Consider the following 18,188-nt stretch of genomic DNA (forward strand, 5'->3'; position numbering starts at 1 on the left):
AGACCTTTATAATCTATATTAGCTGTATTATCCAAACCCCGATTTGGTTCATATTTATGGGCCATGATTAAATCAGTATTGTTTTTCTTGGTAAAACGAGTGTTGTTATAAGGTGAGTCGCGGCCAAATTTGTTTGTCCGACATACCGAATAAAAATAGTTTAGTCATCAGAACCAACTAAATTCCAAATGCGACCACAAATATGCAACGTAATTAATCAGTGAATTTTTATATAAACATTTGTCTGAATTGTTCAATCCAGACACGATTCGCTCAATTGAAATCGGTCAAGGAAAAATATCATGGATAATGTATAAAAACGCCCTAGCCGCGTAATTATGCCAATACAAAAAAAATTACGGTTATTCGCACACATTTTCAACAGTAATCGTTAATGGAGTACTACGTCCAGGGGCGGCGATTTCTTTTCATGACCGGGGGGGGGGGGGTACGAAATGCTAGGGACGGGGAGCAGTGTAGTAATGAGCAAAAACGTGTTTTTTTTTGGGGGGGGGAGAAAAAAAAATCTGCATCACCCCCACTTTCACATGGTGCATGCAGGCCCCGCGGAACGTCTTTCAAAGGGGTGGGCGCTTCGGTCAGGTAGAGCAAAGCGTAAGTGGAGCGTAAATTGGCTTGAGGTCAAGGGGCAAAGCCCCGGCGGGTCATGGGGCGGGGTTTTAGGCATTTAATAACGGATGGATGAGCATCCGGGGCCCGCCTTAGGGCCTCTGTAGGGGTCCAGGGGGCAGAGCCCCTGAAGCTCAGGGTTTTCAGGCATATATAAAAAAAAATACGGTCAGATAAGCAACCAGGGGCTCGCCTCAGGGCCCATGGTGGGGTCCAGGGGGCGGAGCCCCCAGAAGCTCAGGGTTTTTAGGCATTTAATTACGGTCAGATGAGCAACCAGGGCCACGCCTTAGGGCCCTTGGTGGGGTTCAAGGGGCAGAGCCCCCGGAAGTTCAGGAAAAAACCATGCCATTTCAGCAACATTTGTAAATCACTGGTATCGAATTAGAAATAAACCACGTTTGGATTTTTTTTTTGATTTATTTATTTATTTTTTTTTTTTTGGGGGGGGGTGCAACTGCCCCCAAGCCCCCCCCCCCCCCATCATAATGCCGGCGCGAGGGAGCATAGTGAAGAAGAGTGGTGACGGTGACGGAATTGACTATCCCCGCACAGGTTTTTGAAGCTTTGTTGTATTAACAAATTACATTCCTTAACAAAACAATAGTATAAAAACAAGCAATATACCTTTCACACACTTCACTTTTCTACAATATTTACTTGTACACTCTAAAGAATATTGTGCAAGGGAGCGTAGCATTTTTATTTGTCTAAACGCTGCACTCTTTGGCCTTCCAGAGCCTTAAAGTTTGTTGCAGTCTTTAGTCAGTATTTCCTATACACTTATTTTTTTGCATTTTTTCAAATTTTCAGGGGGGGGGGGGACGATCCCCCCTAAAAATTGAGGGAGGACGTGTCCCCCTCGTCCCCCACGGGATCGCCGCCCCTGACCACGTCATATTCATTTTTGTACTTTTGATCAGAACAAAAGTGATACTAACGCACAATTGTCAATGATTGTTTAAAAATAGAGGGACTGGTATCAAGCAACGCTCCCTTTCCCGTTATTTTTTTAATCATGCCAAAGTTGCAGCTCTATAGATTTTAAAACACAGAAATGAACACATATTATTAGGCTACAAACAACGTTGTCATCATTTAATAGCATCACCAGTTTAGAAAAGGAGTTTGAAATAGATGTAAGCACAAAATATTCTGTTTACGGTTATGACTCTCACTCCCGGGCAAATTAATTTTGTTATCTGTCCTATTTTTCTCCCTCTTTTGTTTCTTTTCCTGTTCTTTTCTATCCTTTCTCTCCTCTTCTTCGTCTTGTTCTTCTTCTTCTTATTTATTTATTTATTCAGTCTTCTTAAACAAAAAACAGGGTAGCCCCATTCAGTGCCACAATGCCTGCTTTGCAAGGGGGCTCTGTAACAAATGGATATTACAATGTATAAAGTTAAAACACAACATAAAAACAGATAAATACAAAAACTACATAACATTTAAAGCATAAATGTACGTCAGAGTAATGACAAATACAAATTTGTTATATGAAACAAAACCAATTGGCATTAGTTATTGCGATATCATATTATAGACTGGTGTTGCCGTATAGGCAGTTTTATTATGTAGGCTAATTTGTGTGAAATTCCGACATGCAATTGGAAGCGAATTAAAAAGTTTGCTTGCAGGGTATGAAAAGGATAATTTTTTATATTCTTCTTCTTCTTGCAATTAGTATACTTCTCAATCCCCTCGTCCTCCTCCTCGTCCTCCTCCTCCTCCTCCTCCTCCTCCTCCTCCTCATTATCTTTTTTCTTCTTCTTCTTCTCCCTGTTTTTCTGCTTATAATAACTAATCGGCTCCCTTTTTCAGCTAGGTGTTGGTGTTGTTGTCGTTGTTGTTCTTCTTCTTCTATTTCTTCTTCATTTTTTTCTTTTCTTATTCTCAACGATTTTGTACTTCTTATAACAAAACGTCTTTTTTGTTTCTTCTTGTTCTTCTTCATTACCTTCTTCTTCTTTCTCTCCACGATTTTCTGCTTAACATTGCTGACCGTCTTTTCTTTTTATTTTTGTCTTTCTTTCTTTCTTTGTTTTGTTTTCTTCTTCTTCTTCTTCGTATACTTTACGTCTTCTTCGTTTTTTAGTCTTTCTTCATATCCTTTACTTCCCGACACCTTCAGCATGAAATCAGCTGAGTCACGTCTTTATTTTGAAATAACGAAGCTGACCCGAACAATCTGTGTATTGCTTAGAGGTTTCAGTGGTAGATTGCGCATCGATTCTTTCCAAATATAACCCCCGTCTCTATCCTTCATCGCCAATAATCTAAGAAATATCCTGAAACTTAATGTACCGTCTGTGGTTTTTAACGACATCGTTATTTCAAAGTTATATATGTAAACCTCTTCCTCATCGTTACCGATGGACATGAATATGAACATAAGACTCATGAGGATAATTTGGATGTATTTGAGGTGTTATTCGGAGGATGAGAGAAAATAATAAAATTAGAATACAAAGGAGGGTGGGGGAAGCGAGAGAGCTTTCCACGAAATTTATTAAAAAAATACAATGGAAAATATTGAAAAATTATCAGGATCTATGCAACATATTTTCAACACAAGTTCAGTTTATTCAATCTAATCTTAATTGATTATACTCGTACTACGTGACTTCTGTCTTTATCAATCAATTTTCTGTATCTCTATTTTAAATCGCTAACATCTCTTTTCGCTCTCTCTTTCTTCTCTCTCTCCCTCTTTCGCTACCTTTCTTTGTTTCTGTTCGTTGTATCTGTCTGAGTCCTATTCTATATATATCTTTCTCTTTTTCTCTCCTCTCTATCTCCTTTTTTACTCTCTCTTTCTCCGTCTTTCTGTATCACGCTCTCTCTCTCTATTTAACTATTTATCTATCTCTCAAGTTCTCTCTACTATTTTTCTGTCTTTAGTTATCTATCTATGTCTTTAACTATCGTTATATCTCTCTTTCTCTCTCTCCTCTTACTTTGTCTATACATATCCATCTCTCCCTATCTTTCTCTCTCTTGTCCTCCTCTCTTTCCATCTTTCTCCATCACACACACCCTCTCTCTCTAAAATATATCCATGTATATATATATGCCCCTTGTGTATCACATAGCCATAGGGATACGATTTTTTAAATTGTAAAAAGGAAATATAATCTTTATTTATTAAAATAAGTTTTGTTTATACATAACATTACAGCAGTTTACATTATCATGTTCTTATCTGACCAGCAATAAACCGTTTGAAGTTACGATATTCTTTAAGTTTCTATTATTTAACTTATATTGCAAGAAGTGTGGTGAACTCATTTTGCCATATTGCAACTATCTATGTCAGTATGTAATTACTTACGGTTCAAAATTAGTTTACTTTGGCCCAGGCATGTGCTATTGACTTTGCTGGGTATCCTACCGGAAAGACATGTTTAAATTGACCCCTACATCAGAATCTTTGTCGAATGAAAACTAATTTATACTTAGTGAATTTAATTAGCAGATGTTAACAACAGTGCATTTAAACTTTCACCTCACTGTCTGTATTAGGACACACTGTGTAGCAATTAAATGGGTAAACTATTATAGTATAATGACATTTACTGTGTTGGCATTTTTTCCCCTAAATTATATAACCTTGATTTATAATGCGTAAATGTAGTGGGCGTGAGGGGTGAAATGTAATGGTATGCCTGGATGAAAGTTCATGTAAGTGTAAGCTAGTACAGCAAAGTTATGTGCTTAAAATACATTACATTACTTGTTATTTACAATTTTATATTTGATACACAATCATGACAATATTTAAGGGTTGTTAAATACTTTTTGCTAGAAACAAATCAAGATTGATCAGTCAGTATCGACCTACATCAAAGCATGTTTATGAGGTAAAGAAATAGACTTGTCCTCTACACAGTCCTGCAAAATAATAAAGAAAGCAGTAAAAATAAAAAATTCACATGACTTACATTATTCAGTACATAATTTCATTTCGAATCATGACATGACACAAATTGAGAATAACTACACAAAATAATATATAAAGTCTTTAATACAAGATTTACAATCTTTAAAAAAAAAATAATAACACATTATTTAGTAAAAGATGCGGAAGACTAAACTTTGGTGACACTGACATAATTCACAATTATATTTAAAGCTATAAAGGATAGTACTTCTACGATTAGTTAAGCAAGTTGAGTTCCTGCTGTAGAAACTGGCATTTTAAAGTGTCTTTAGCTTCGATAGCATATTCATATCATGCATTTACAAGCAGACTTCTAGACACTTTCGTCATATACCTCACGATAAAGGAGTTGTTATCATTAAGGATTTCTCATGTTTATATACGTTAACATATTTTCCTTCCATTCCTGGTTGATACAAGTGAGAGGGAAAAAAAACACGAGCCATGTCTTCAAAATAAATTTCAAATAAAAATTCGAGATTTACATAAAAGAATCTCAATTATATCAACACCATTAGATTGAGTCGTAAAAGGTGCATTCTTCTTGTGAAATGGCTCCGTATCTGTACGTCTTTTGATTGGTGGGGCAGCGGTCACATGATCTCTGGCCGGCCTGTGATTGGAAGGATTGACGATCACATGGTAGACAGGGAACCAATCCAGAAGGCGAGAAGGAACCTGGGCTACATTGGTCTGTCAGAAGATACGAAGATAGAAAGCTGGTGAAAATCAGTGATGTACGTTACAAACAATGCAATGCAAATTGTAAAGACATGATACCGGTTCTAGTTCATCTTCGGCTACGACAAATATCGCGTCCACGGTGTTAAGAATACTAAAATTAGCAATAACATGAATCCACAAAAAACTTTCTTAGGTATTGTACATCGAGACAACTTAGTTACCTACAATTCCATCACTTTTATATCTTATTACTCAACATGTAACTTCATGATGTAAATCGAAAACATAAAAGCTACAAGATTAATATTTGTTCCTTTTTCTTACCCCATTTGAAGGGTATGATTATCATACTCAGAAACATTGTATTCAGCGTCATTCAAATCTAAATTATGATTCGAATGTATTTTTCTCATCATTACCTCGACATTCGTTGATGTTCTTGGCACCCTCTCTGGGGGTGGTTTGTCCAGCTGGACAGGGTTTACACGCAGACTGAGCTGATTGGTCTTGGTACGACCCAGTGGTACAGGGCATACACATCTCAGCGTCTCCACCAGAGATATACCCTCGCGGACAGGCAACTAGAAGATAGAAATATTCATCATTAGTGGCAATTCTTTTATGCCACGTTTACAAAATGACTATTACAATTGTTCATGTTATGTATGGAAATGAGACCTAAGGGTAAATCAGTATAATATTTGCAAAAGGTTTGTCACAATGCTTTCGAGTAATCATCATTTAGATTACTGGAACTCATATCGTAGGTGGATTTTTACTAAAACGTCTATGGGACCAAGTCTTACAATGGCGGTATATCATACTTCTATCGTTTTTTGTGTAGATCATAATTTTCTCCTCATATATATTTTGTATATATCGATGGGGGGGGGGGGGGGGCTGTTATTCATTAATATTTAGTAATTATAGGTTGTATTTTTTTTTAATAATCCCGAAGGATTTGTTTAACAATATCTACTACATACATTAGCAGTGCAAATGCCATTTAGCTTTGATTTACCACATCGGTTTGGCGATCCTGTTTGTGGAACATATCCTTGATCGCAGGCCGACTTGATGTCACCAAGAACCAATGAGGCATCATCTAGAGGTAGCTGGGCGATCTTCTCCATCATGTCACCTTCCATACCGTCCGCAGTCCCTGTCAGGATAATCTCGTGGACCAGTCGAGAAAGGTTCTCCTCAATTTCGGCCAAGCGATCATCAGCATCGCTAGTTGGCTCATCATCCACGGCATCGTTGTCGATGTCGTGTCTCGTTGAGATGTCGAAGGAGACCATAGTCACGTTGGTAGCCCAGGACGCCCTTGGTAGGTTACGACGCTCTGCACCCGATGGTATGGACGCAGACATCGCATCGCGTCTGGCCCTCCTTCGACGTCTCTGAGCAGGTGGAGGTTCGGGCAAGTGGTCCAGGGGTCCGCATGTGACGGTCACATCGGTGACTGAACATTGTTTGTCGTTACACAGATCCCCGAACGTCGATGCTTGAATCAGGGTGGTCAGGGCTGAAGCAATGTTCTGCTGGGTAACCAACTGACCGCAATCACCCTCGTAATATATCAGCCCGGCCGGTAGATAAGATAGCCTGCCCTTGAGTCCTTCAAAGTGAGTGATTAATGAGAAAAAAAATGAATTATCAAGTTTTGAGAGCATTTATTAATCTGCTGGTAGTACAATCATGTACTAAAGGTAAGGACACAGAAACATGAGAGCAATAGCCTGGATAAGGAGGTATGTGATGTGAGGGTTTGAGGGACGGAGAGAGCCGGAGAGAGGGAGAGATGGGGGAAGAGAGACAGATATAAAGTGAGAAAGAGAAAAGGATAGAGATGAAAACGGAGAAAGTAAGAGAGAGAGTGAGATAGAAACACGCAGAGAGTGACAGAGAGAGTGATAAAGAGAGAGAAAGACAGAAAGAGAGAGAGAGAGAGAGAGAAGGGGAGGATGAAGGAGAGAGGAGTTGACCTTTGAAGTGTTATGAAGCGAAAGGAAAGGCTAGCAAGAGAGAGAGAGCAACAACAACAAAATCACCACACCGCCACAAATACATTCGATCGCGATCTACAGCTGATATAAAGACTGTGATGTACACAGTACTCTGAAAGCTGTATTGAACTCTTTTGTGCGCCAGGAAACTACTAATACTAGGTCGAGCGTACTTGCACTGATTTGACAAGCTTTTACCATTCAGTTCTATCCTCAATGATCTTTTGGAGTTCCTGCCTTGGTAGACAGGTGTCTTTTTCTAACTGGTCTATGTATTACTAAGTCAATGCTGGGCCCCCTCCGGTGCGTTTGCCCCTTGAGCCAGGGAAATATTGAAATAAGTATGCTCAGCTTCGTACCTGAGCAATCGACGACATTGTCATTCGGTTTCCATTCCCTGGATGAACCCTGTGATGCAGAACACGTGTAGAGCGTTGGCGGTTGTTGTCTGGAGGGCAAGCGAGGGATATCATAGCCTTCCTTACATGACATGCTGCAGATCTCAATGGTCTCCCATTTACGGCATGATAAGGCGCCGTTTAGAGGTGTGTCGAGAGGAGGACACGGTAGTGCTATAGAGGGAGATACCGCGTGAAAACAAGTAGAACATATTATATCATAGCAAAATTATGCTCAGATTTAACCAAATTGATCTGAAGATCTATCTTTAATCCATGTTGTAATATTTGTCTTGTCTTATACTACGTACATTTCTAGGACATGTAATGCTTTGGGATTCCAAAGAAGGTCATGAAACTGTTCCCTGCGGTACTGACCAGTATAGCCATGATATCATGCGTTTTACATTCGAAAAATTCTGTATGGATTCATTTGAACAGTTGACACACCATTTGGAAAGAACCACTTAATTATCCAATCTTGCAAGAAAGAATGAATACTCACGTTTAACAGTGATATTAAATCGACAAACAGACTCTTTCCCAGTGAATTTATTAACTGCAGTGTACTCAATGGAGTGGAAACCAATCTGTAGCATTGCCGAGGTACCATTGACGGAGCCGGTTACTTGTATATTCGACGCGTTCTCTCCACGAAACACTGGTCGAGACCACGTCACATTAGCTTCCTTCTCCGTTTCAACTGTGATGTCATCAGGACAATACAGGATATCCACACCAAATTCCTCTGATCAATAAAGATAAAAAATGATCTTTTTAGCAGGTTTCCCCACTTTTTTACGATTTAAGTTTAACTATACAATGAAAAGCAAAGTTTTCACCATAAATACCAGCCTTGCGCAAAATTCGAACGTTTCCCCCTCCTCCTTCTCCTTCTCCTCCTTCTTCTCCTTCTCCTCTTCCTCCTCCTCCTCCTTCTGCAATATTGATTGCCAATCTTTGGTATGCCGTGGTAACTTTATAATTACCAACTTGCTCATTTCCACCGAGGAAAATGCCCACTAAATGCAAATACAATTCTAACACTGATTATTCCGAGGAACAATTTTACAATGTGCTGAATTGATAAGCGTCACACTCACCTTTGACCTGCACATCAAAAGTACATTTGATGCTATTATTAGTGTCATCAAAGAATTCAAAGGAGAGCACTGAATCCTGGAAAATGAAATGAGGTGACGTCAAGTTCTCTGGTGACGTCACTATTCGTAGGCTGCTGTTACTGTTATCACGCGCGGTTGGTATGTCAAAGGTCACTTCTACTCCGTCAGGGTTAGTTTTATCAACGATGAATGATTCTGGACAGGTTAAGAGCTCGGGTGGTTCAATATCTTTGGTGTAAGTGTGAATGTGAATAAAATGAAAAACAGAGGAAAACGAGTTGACAAACATTACTTATAATCAGAGATCAATAAACTGATAAATTCCATTTTCGAATTTTCAAAACGTTTAGTTATGATGATGTAATTAGATAGTTATCTAGTTAATAATGCCATCTCCGTTACGCAGAATGCTCAAGGCGCTCTAGAATATAGTTCAATGTGTTATGTTACAGAGTGTTATTCTAATTACCAAATAAAATCAAAAAGTTATCAAAAATAATACCAAAAGACGTTAAAAGACGGGAATTGCTGCTACCTTGTTTGGCGTTCAACAATAAGGGATAGAGCAATGTCGATCTGGCGCTGCTCAGTGGCTGCCGGGCTCACGATCAATTGGGCAAAAAGAATTTCCATTTTCGTTTTAACTTAATAAAATTTGGAGTGGACTTTAAAAGATTATTATTATTATTATTATTATTATTATTATTATTATTATTATTATTATTATTATTATGAATAACATTATTTTGATTAATTGCATTAATGTTATATGGGAGACTTTTAACAGATGAAAGAGGATTATTTACATTTAAAAAAATGTTTCTTCATATTTTTCATATTTTGCTTACCAAGGCAGGTGAAGTCATCCAATGCTTGGTCCCATGTCCCATTTTGCATGCATTGGAACTCAGCCGAACCAGGCCCACGAAGCTGATAGCCCGGGAGAAGACATGCGACTACACAAACGTCTTCGTATTCAGGAAAGCCCATGCATTGGTGTGGGATTGAAGTAAAGATACCGTTGCCACCGAGTCCGACGCAGTGTCGTTCTAGTGGAATTGATAAAGAAAAAGATTTTATGATGAAAGAAGGTGTTCATCCCATAATTTGTTTAAAGAAGCAAAACGGAGAGAGAAGAATCCTATTTGGGGGTTGTCTATTAGTCAATGATTTGTTGATGTTCATCAGTACAACCAAGAGTCAGATTTTGTAGAATACCGAAATGGCCAATTGACCAAACCAGTGTCTTCCTCATTTTACTGGAAATGACAACTGTGGGGGTAGGTTGCCTACTGAAACGCATGACCGCCTCCCGAATCGCTTTAGAATTTTAAAACTAGTTTCAACTTAAACTACTTTTCAGTTTGACATAACATACTGCAGTGCCACAAATCTGATGTAAAATATTTCTGATTACAAACCTTTGGCGGGCAGTATTATTGTCACAGAGTGGAAACATATCTGACCCACTTGACAACTCATCCAGATCAGGAGATTCAAGAAAGAGTCTAAAAACGATGACCCAGTCTGTTCTACACCATGCTTATCGTCAAGGCTGTACAATATCGTCAAAATATAACATGTCTAGCAGGTAGCAGCAGTAACTCCATTAAATATTATAGCATTATTATTATCGCTGTATAATACTCTAAAAACAGTCGAACCATTAACACAAATTGTAAAATTCATCATCCCTCGCCAAGTTATGTCATAGTTAGGTAATAGATGAATGCCTGAATTCGATTACCTCCAATACCTTACAGATTAATCAAAAATAAAGTTTAAATATATGATTATTACTAACAAAGCCTACACAGGTTTTACCATGTTGATGTAATTATAATAGTTATATGGATATTTAAATAACTCCGGTATCCGCTAGGCTCTGACGCTCATGGCGCTTCACACATTACCCTGGCACTACAACAATTTGGCAGTTCAAAAATGATGGAACTTCTCGAGTCAGCAGGGGCATTTAGACATTGTTAAACAGTGCGTCCCAGAAAAAACGTAACGAAAGGGGAGACTCTAAGCTTTCCAAATATGTATCATTCATTAATTATAGTTGTGATTAAGTTATGATAGAACATCGATACTTCTCGGTTTCGTTTTTTCTGGGACGCACTGTATAAACAAATGAGTATCTTACTCTGGCACGCGAAACCCGTAGTCGACCAAGTCCCATCAGCCTGGCAGAATTTCACTGCTTCACCTACACCGAAATACCCGGCCGGACAGGTAAAAGTACAGTTTGTACCATAGGTTGAAGAGTTTCCCAGATCGGTTACACATCCAGATACAATCGCTGCAGGAGGGGTAGCAAGTGAAGGGCAGCTACGAGCTGTGTGATTTCAAAAAGTTAAAGGGGGAAAAATAGATCGAGGGAAAAGAAGGGAAAGGCATGAATGTACATCATAGTATACAAAAATCGGATGTTTTTATAGAGGAACATAGCATTACCAACACAAAAAAAAGAAGAAGAAGAAGAAGAAAAGATGAGAGTATATAAACAAGGATTTGTTATTTGACAAATATTCCTGCTCGTTAATGAATCCTATAGTTGAATATTTTCATCAAATACGCACTCTTAAAATCGCATTAATGTATTTGAAATTAATTTCAGCACTTGCTCTCCTTTGAAAAATAACTCTCACGCAATGTTATTGGAGAACCATCACAATTTGTTGACATTTACACACGAGCAACATGTATGCGTAAGAACCTAGTACTAAAAACCAAGTGTATAGCACCTGGATCTGCTCTCATCATTGTTATAGTTTCTTAGGTTCTAATGGCTGTACGTTACCTTGACAACTCGGTGTTGTTGTTGTGTTCCATCTTCCCATTGTACTATCATCGTCCATCATTACACACGTGGTACTCTGAGAACCAATCAAATCATAGCCCACAGGACAGGAATATACACAAGTAGACCCAAGCAAGTTACCACGGTTACAAATGACCCCGACATCCTCATTGACTTCCGGTTCTGGGTCGCTACACTGTACCACTGAACGAGAGAACACAAATATTGAAGGATTGTGTTAGGATAGACTAGATGGAACTTCGACTGCGCGCAGTCGAAATGATGCCTCCGTCATAGAGCAATTTTACAAACCAAAACAGAAGAAATTGTTCAAATTCAAGTTCAATTGTAATCCATTAACAGGTTCTCAGAATATCGTGATTACAAGCAATTTCTCATATACATATATGACCCTTTGATCTTTGACCACATGACCCTAACATCTACTCAGTTCATTGGCTCTGCAAGATGTCCCGAGTTAAATAGTAATCCATCTGTCAGTTCTAATGAGAATGCGTTCACAAGCTATTTTTGCATACATAATGAGCCCATGACCTTTGACCTCATGACCCAAGAATCTACTCAGTTCATTGGCTCTGCAAGATACATACATGACCTAAGTTTGGCAGGAATCCATCAATCAGTTCTTGAGATAACGCGATCACGAGCTGTTTCAGCATACATAATGAGCCCTGTGACCTTTGACCTTTGACCTCGTGACCCCAAAATCTAATCAGTTCATCGTCTCTGCAAGATACATACATGATCTAAGATTGGGAGGAATCCATCAATCTGTTCTAATGATAATGCGATCACAAGCTATTTTTGCATGCATAATGAGCCGCATGACCTTTGACCTTGACCTCATGACCCCAAAATTTAATCAGTTCATCGGCTCTGCAAGTAACATACATGACCTAAGTTTGGCAGGAATCCATCAATCAGTTCTTGAGATAACGCGATCACGAGCTGTTTCAGCATACATAATGAGCCCTGTGACCTTTGACCTTTGACCTCATGACCCCAAAATCTAATCAGTTCATCGTCTCTGCAAGATACATACATGACCAAAGTTTGGCAGGAATCCATCAATCGGTTCTTCAGATAACGCGATCACGAGCTGTTTTTGCATACATAATGAGCCCTGTGACCTTTGACTTTTGACCTCGTGACCCCAAAATCTAATCAGTTCATCGGCTCTGCAAGATACATACATGACCAAAGTTCGGCAGGAATCCATCAATCGGTTCTTCAGATAACGCGATCACGAGAACGGGACGTACGGACGGACGGACGTACGTACGTACGGACGTACGTACGGACGGACGGACAACCCGAAAACATAATGCCTCCGGCTACTTCGTAACGGAGGCATAAAAATGGAAAGGTGATAAAGAGGCATTATTATGTTCTTTGTATAATAAACTCTCGATTATAATAATTAAACATCTGATATTTAAAGCCTGATAATGTTCCATCAAGTTTTACGCAAATCACTTTCTATCTGTTTCCTTTCCAAAGTTCATTGGAAGCATTATCATGGCGTCCATATTGGCGCGAAAAAAAAGAAGGAAGACATAACATATAACTATAATCTGGTTTTCGAGTTGTATTTTTTCCTCGCATTACTGCAAACTAGCATTGAGACACGAATTACGTTATAACACTGATTTGCAATCACATATTCTTTCGAGAATTTAGCATATACACTGAAGAAAATACACTCTTACTAAAGAGAAATTATTTTCGCTATAAAGATGAAGTCCGTCCTCCCCATATGTAGTAAATTAGAAAGGAAGGGGAAACTGGGAAATCATCTTACCCTTGACTGTGATGTTGAAGGTGTAGACTGCTTCATTCCCTGCACTGTCCATTGCCATGTACCTCACCAAATAGAAACCCTCGGGTAGTTCCGTGTCTGGAGCTGGTCCTGCTATCTGGAATACTAGAACATTCGGGTCCTGGTCCTCTGCCTCAGGTACCTCCCAGCTTACAAATGCACTCATCTCTAGAGGTGGTGCAGTGATTTCTATCGGTTCTGGACGACGTGTGAATACTGGAGCTTGGCTATCTATGATATTAAAAAAAGGTCATCATGGATTATATTCAATCGATTTTATCGACAATGCTAATTGATCGCTGAAGTGTCACGCCACATCGACTTAATGAGGGTCAGGAGTTTCAGAAGAAAGGTGGAAAGAAAGTGCTTGGTACCTGGCTAGAGCTACATCTGGCGACCATAACTTTGGGCTTTGAAAATGGGAGGGGGGGGGGGGGGGGTTACCCCATGTTTAGCAACTGTAAAATAATTGCTCCATGTTGCTACCCCAGTAAATCTATCAGTTCTATTCAGTTGTTTATAATATAAACATTTTTTTTTAGACCGGCCTTGCCTTTCTGATCACTGAAAAAACCTACTAATTCATTCATAGAACTAATCTGAGGGTGGATGCAAGAACGACCTTGTTCAATTTGAAAGAATTATGTTGGGTAATCATAATACCTAAGCAGAATGATAGCTGATTAGACCAGATTCCATCAAAACCATTTCTCTGGCAGCTCTTGGAGGAATGACCTTGAAGCAGGTAACCTTCAGGACAGGAGAAGTGACAGACAGAACCCAAGACCGTACCCGAACAAGCGGAAATGAAGTCACTATCAAGCTGAGCGCAGCGAATCACTGTCGGGGAAACAAAGAGAGAGAGAGAGAGAGAGAGAGAGAGAGAGAGAGAGAGTAAGAGAGATGGAGGAAAAAGGAGAGAGAGAGCGAGAAAGAGAGAATAAGAGAAATATATACAAAGAGACACAGAAAGACAGAAAGAGTAAAGGGAGAGAGAGAAATAATTTGGCAATGTATGCTAAACTTCTCCTACAATGAAATGAGAATGCAGTGTCTAGCTCTAGCAAATAACAATCGTACACTAAACAAAATTTGTGACAGCTGTCGTATTTGCCTCAAAAGTGATCAATGCACAATTATGTTCATGCAAGGAAACGGATATATGAGATGTATATACGAAACATTTTGTGACAGGAATTCCTTTGCCATTAATAACTCGGTGTGGTACCTTTGCAAGTATGATTTCCAAAGCACATTCATAATCTGAACATAAAAAATATTTTTGTTATTATGATGGAAAAGGCAAGAAGTACATTAATCAGTCTGTAAAGTCTGTAATGTTCCAGGTGAAATCATTAATTCAATTTCCTTAGAAACAGTTCCATGACTTAAGAAAGTGCCTGCATTAAAACTTAAATTACCTTTCACAGTTACGTTGAAACTGCATTCTGCTCGATTACCACTTTCATCTACTGCTTCATAGGCTTCTAAGATCGTTCCCTCAGGTCTCATGACTCCGGAACCGTTTCCAGCAGTCATTACAACATGCAGAGCATTGTTTGAGTTGTCGGTAGCACGTGGTTCAGGCCATCTTACACTAGATGTAGTCTGGTTGATCTCGGCAAAGACTACTTGAGATGATGGACAGTTGGTAAATACTGGTGCTGAGTAATCTGCATCAAAATGAACAGAGTAAAAAGTAAAAATGAATGGTATTCGTTTGCGTATCCGGACACCTACCCCCTGGACATCCACCCATAGTCAACTACTCCCTAGGACAACTACCCTATAGGACAACTATCCTCGGACAACTACCCCCTAGGACAACTAACCTCTAGGACAACTACCCCTGTACAACGGCCCCCAGGACAACTACCCCATAGGATAGTTGACCGGGGGGGGGGAATTGTCATAGAGGATGGTTGTCCTAGGGGGTAGTTGTCGTGGGGGTAGTTGTCCGGGGGTAGTTGTCCCGGGGGGTAATCATCCTAGAGGGTGGTTGCCCTAGGGGGTAGTTATCCTAGGGGGTAGTTGACTGGGGGTTGTTATCCGGGGGTGGATGTCCAGGGGGGAGGTGTCCTAGAACCCTGCGTTTGATGTTTGTAATGATTAAAATACACATACACACAAACACACACACATTTTCACGCAAATAAGTACACACACGCGCACTTAAGAAAACCCCCCACACATTTATATAGCAAGTGTAAAATATTATCATATACACACAAAAACACACACACATACGCACACCCACTTTCACGCAAACACGTACACATTTGCGCACGCACACACACCCCACACACACATTCACATAATAAGTACTATCTGTAGGGGAGAATTGAGTAACCAAGAGGCGACTGGATTTTTTGTAAACAACTAACTACACCAAGAGTATCACTTTACTCCAATAGCCTTTGTTCTGTTTAGAGATTACTAAGAATAGATGGCCCTTTTTTCATGAAATTTGTTAGTGTATGTTATCATAAGTGGTAAACATAAGTTCAACAATAAAACATGTTGAGCTGTATATTTGCCAAGTTGTTCAATGAGGCATAGAAAACAATTTAGCCAGTCGTCACTGGAAAAACGAACCTGTACATGATGGTCTAGCACTACTCCAGCTGGCCTCATCTCTATCCATGACACACTGGGTCATGTCAGGTCCTACCACTTCATAGCCAGCCGCAGAGCAAGAGAACCGACAGATGGAATCTCGGAGATATCCATGAGAACAGTTCACCTTGACCAGATCCTCATCAGACAACTCGGGACAACGAATGACTACGGATTTGACAAAGTGAGAAACACAAGACACGTATCTCTTAAAACGCGGTGTACTAAAGTACAACATATCATCATAATAATGCATCTCTACATATGATATTTTTTAAAAGGATCAGGCATATTGGCGCTGGATCTCCTAACGTCTCCGCTTACAATTTCCAATAAACTTTGGAATATGGAATTTATTGTTATAGTCCATTTTATGTTTCCTCAGTGGCTCTAGACCTGCGTTCATCTTATAGAGCATTTTTGTTCTGATATGTTCTATCCATGTGTTTATAAAAGTAGAACAACATAAAGGAACCTATATTATTTGTAGGAAGCAAAGTCAAAGCGTTACCACTGACGACGACGGTGAATCTACAGTTAGCAGTGTTTCCACTTGCATCCTCAGCCACATAAACCACTGGATAGGAGCCTCCTTCCAAAGATGCACCTGGGGCGGGTCCAGAGACGTACACACCCACGATCTTGTTATTCGAATGGTCCAACGCGGAGGGCGCCAGCCAGTTGACCGTAGCAGTTTCTTGCATAGGATCACTGATGAAAGTCATTGCGTCTTCAGGGCAAGTCTGGAAGACAGGTGCTCTCCTGTCTGTGATATGGTATGGGCGTAAACAGAACACAATTAATAATGTAGCCCTGATCATTTTTGATTTTCTTGTATATATGCCTTTACAGATTGATTGTGGAAGTATCGGTATTGAAAACTACATGGTAGGCATGTGTCAACTTGTCACCAAACACTATTATTAAAAAAGAAAGATTTGGGGGTATTGATATTCCGCAATCGAATTTTGAATGAAAATCAAAACAAGAATGGTCGTTCACAAATATGATCTTAGTTCAGTTGCTCTTAAACGTTCAGGTCATGCTTATAGAACACTGCTCCACCCCGCAACTTAAAACAGTTGAACCAAAGAAAGTATACCAAATGACCGATCAGTCACATCATCAACCGATCGTTTTAGAACCACATTTTCTGACGGTAACAAAATTTGACTCTAACACCTCTTTTATCTAGTACACATATGATACATTCAGTCTCTCTCTAACACTTAAGTAATTTTAGAAACATTAATAAGATCATCTCAATTGACTGTTGTACCTAGGCAGGTAGGTGCCGCTTTTGACCATCCGTGGGCTTCGCATGTTCGTACCACACTGGTGAGTGGAGTTAGATCGAAACCATTATTGCAGCTGTAGATACAGACCCGACCCGAAATGAAACATGCAACGCTCCCGTTCAGAGGTGCTTCTACTTCTGGACCGCACGTAATCACTGGAAGAACGAAAAATGGAGAATAAATTCTGAATAGCAACAGGCTTAAATATCATCATTGATATCCTAGGGCAAAGAAGTCGAGTGTATATGCTCATTTATGACCCATAATCATTATTGTTCATAGAAGAATAAGCAGTGTTCTCGTGGAAAGTATACATGTCTTTGGTCTGATCCCAGCTAAGGTATAGGATTACAAATAATAATAATAATAATAACGTTTTATTTACCCAGGGTATAGCCACTTCACTTATGAAACTGCTCTTCCAGCGGGCCCTAGATGAAAGATGCAACCATCAAGAGCACCTATACTCAAATCGGAAATGTACTCGGTAACAAAGAGGAATTCATATTTTGGACATGCCCTCATGTAAAATAATTAATTAGAATTACGTCCTTCCCCCTGAATTAAATAATTACGATTTTGATAAGAGAGTCTTACATTCGCACGTGGGTATGTCTTGAGTCCAAGTACCATCTGGATTGCACTTTGTGGCTGTGCTCCCGATGACTCTATACCCTACTCCGCAAGTAGATGTACAGACAGATCCATGCCTTGAGCCTTGTGTACAGGCGAGTGATCCAAAATGAGGAGACGTCAGAGTTGGACAACGAATATCTGAGAACGAACATAACACATATCTTACTAACAACCTATATTTTTATTTTTACAGTTATGGAATTATAT

General features: G+C 39.5%; 1 protein-coding gene across 1 annotated transcript in view; it reads right to left on the reverse strand.

Moving 5' to 3' along the window:
* Positions 1-3,746: 3,746 nt before the first annotated feature.
* LOC593709 (sushi, von Willebrand factor type A, EGF and pentraxin domain-containing protein 1) overlaps positions 3,747-18,188 on the reverse strand; it is a 33,548-nt gene continuing 19,106 nt past the window's right edge. The window contains exons 16-31 of the mRNA XM_011679287.2: positions 17,943-18,119; positions 17,327-17,500; positions 16,559-16,813; positions 16,027-16,215; positions 14,853-15,104; positions 14,095-14,271; positions 13,414-13,662; positions 11,592-11,795; positions 10,935-11,126; positions 9,634-9,834; positions 8,765-9,013; positions 8,167-8,409; positions 7,623-7,835; positions 6,276-6,875; positions 5,674-5,835; positions 3,747-5,263 (exon numbers count right to left, since the gene is read on the reverse strand). Of these exons, the coding sequence (XP_011677589.2) occupies positions 5,085-5,263; positions 5,674-5,835; positions 6,276-6,875; positions 7,623-7,835; positions 8,167-8,409; positions 8,765-9,013; positions 9,634-9,834; positions 10,935-11,126; positions 11,592-11,795; positions 13,414-13,662; positions 14,095-14,271; positions 14,853-15,104; positions 16,027-16,215; positions 16,559-16,813; positions 17,327-17,500; positions 17,943-18,119 (3,716 nt within the window). The 3' untranslated portion in view covers positions 3,747-5,084. The remainder of the gene's footprint in view (positions 5,264-5,673; positions 5,836-6,275; positions 6,876-7,622; positions 7,836-8,166; positions 8,410-8,764; positions 9,014-9,633; positions 9,835-10,934; positions 11,127-11,591; positions 11,796-13,413; positions 13,663-14,094; positions 14,272-14,852; positions 15,105-16,026; positions 16,216-16,558; positions 16,814-17,326; positions 17,501-17,942; positions 18,120-18,188) is intronic.

This window comes from Strongylocentrotus purpuratus, unplaced genomic scaffold (genome assembly GCF_000002235.5).
Source record: "Strongylocentrotus purpuratus isolate Spur 01 unplaced genomic scaffold, Spur_5.0 spur5_scaffold_9, whole genome shotgun sequence".
In the NCBI taxonomy this organism is placed as follows: domain Eukaryota; kingdom Metazoa; phylum Echinodermata; class Echinoidea; order Camarodonta; family Strongylocentrotidae; genus Strongylocentrotus; species Strongylocentrotus purpuratus.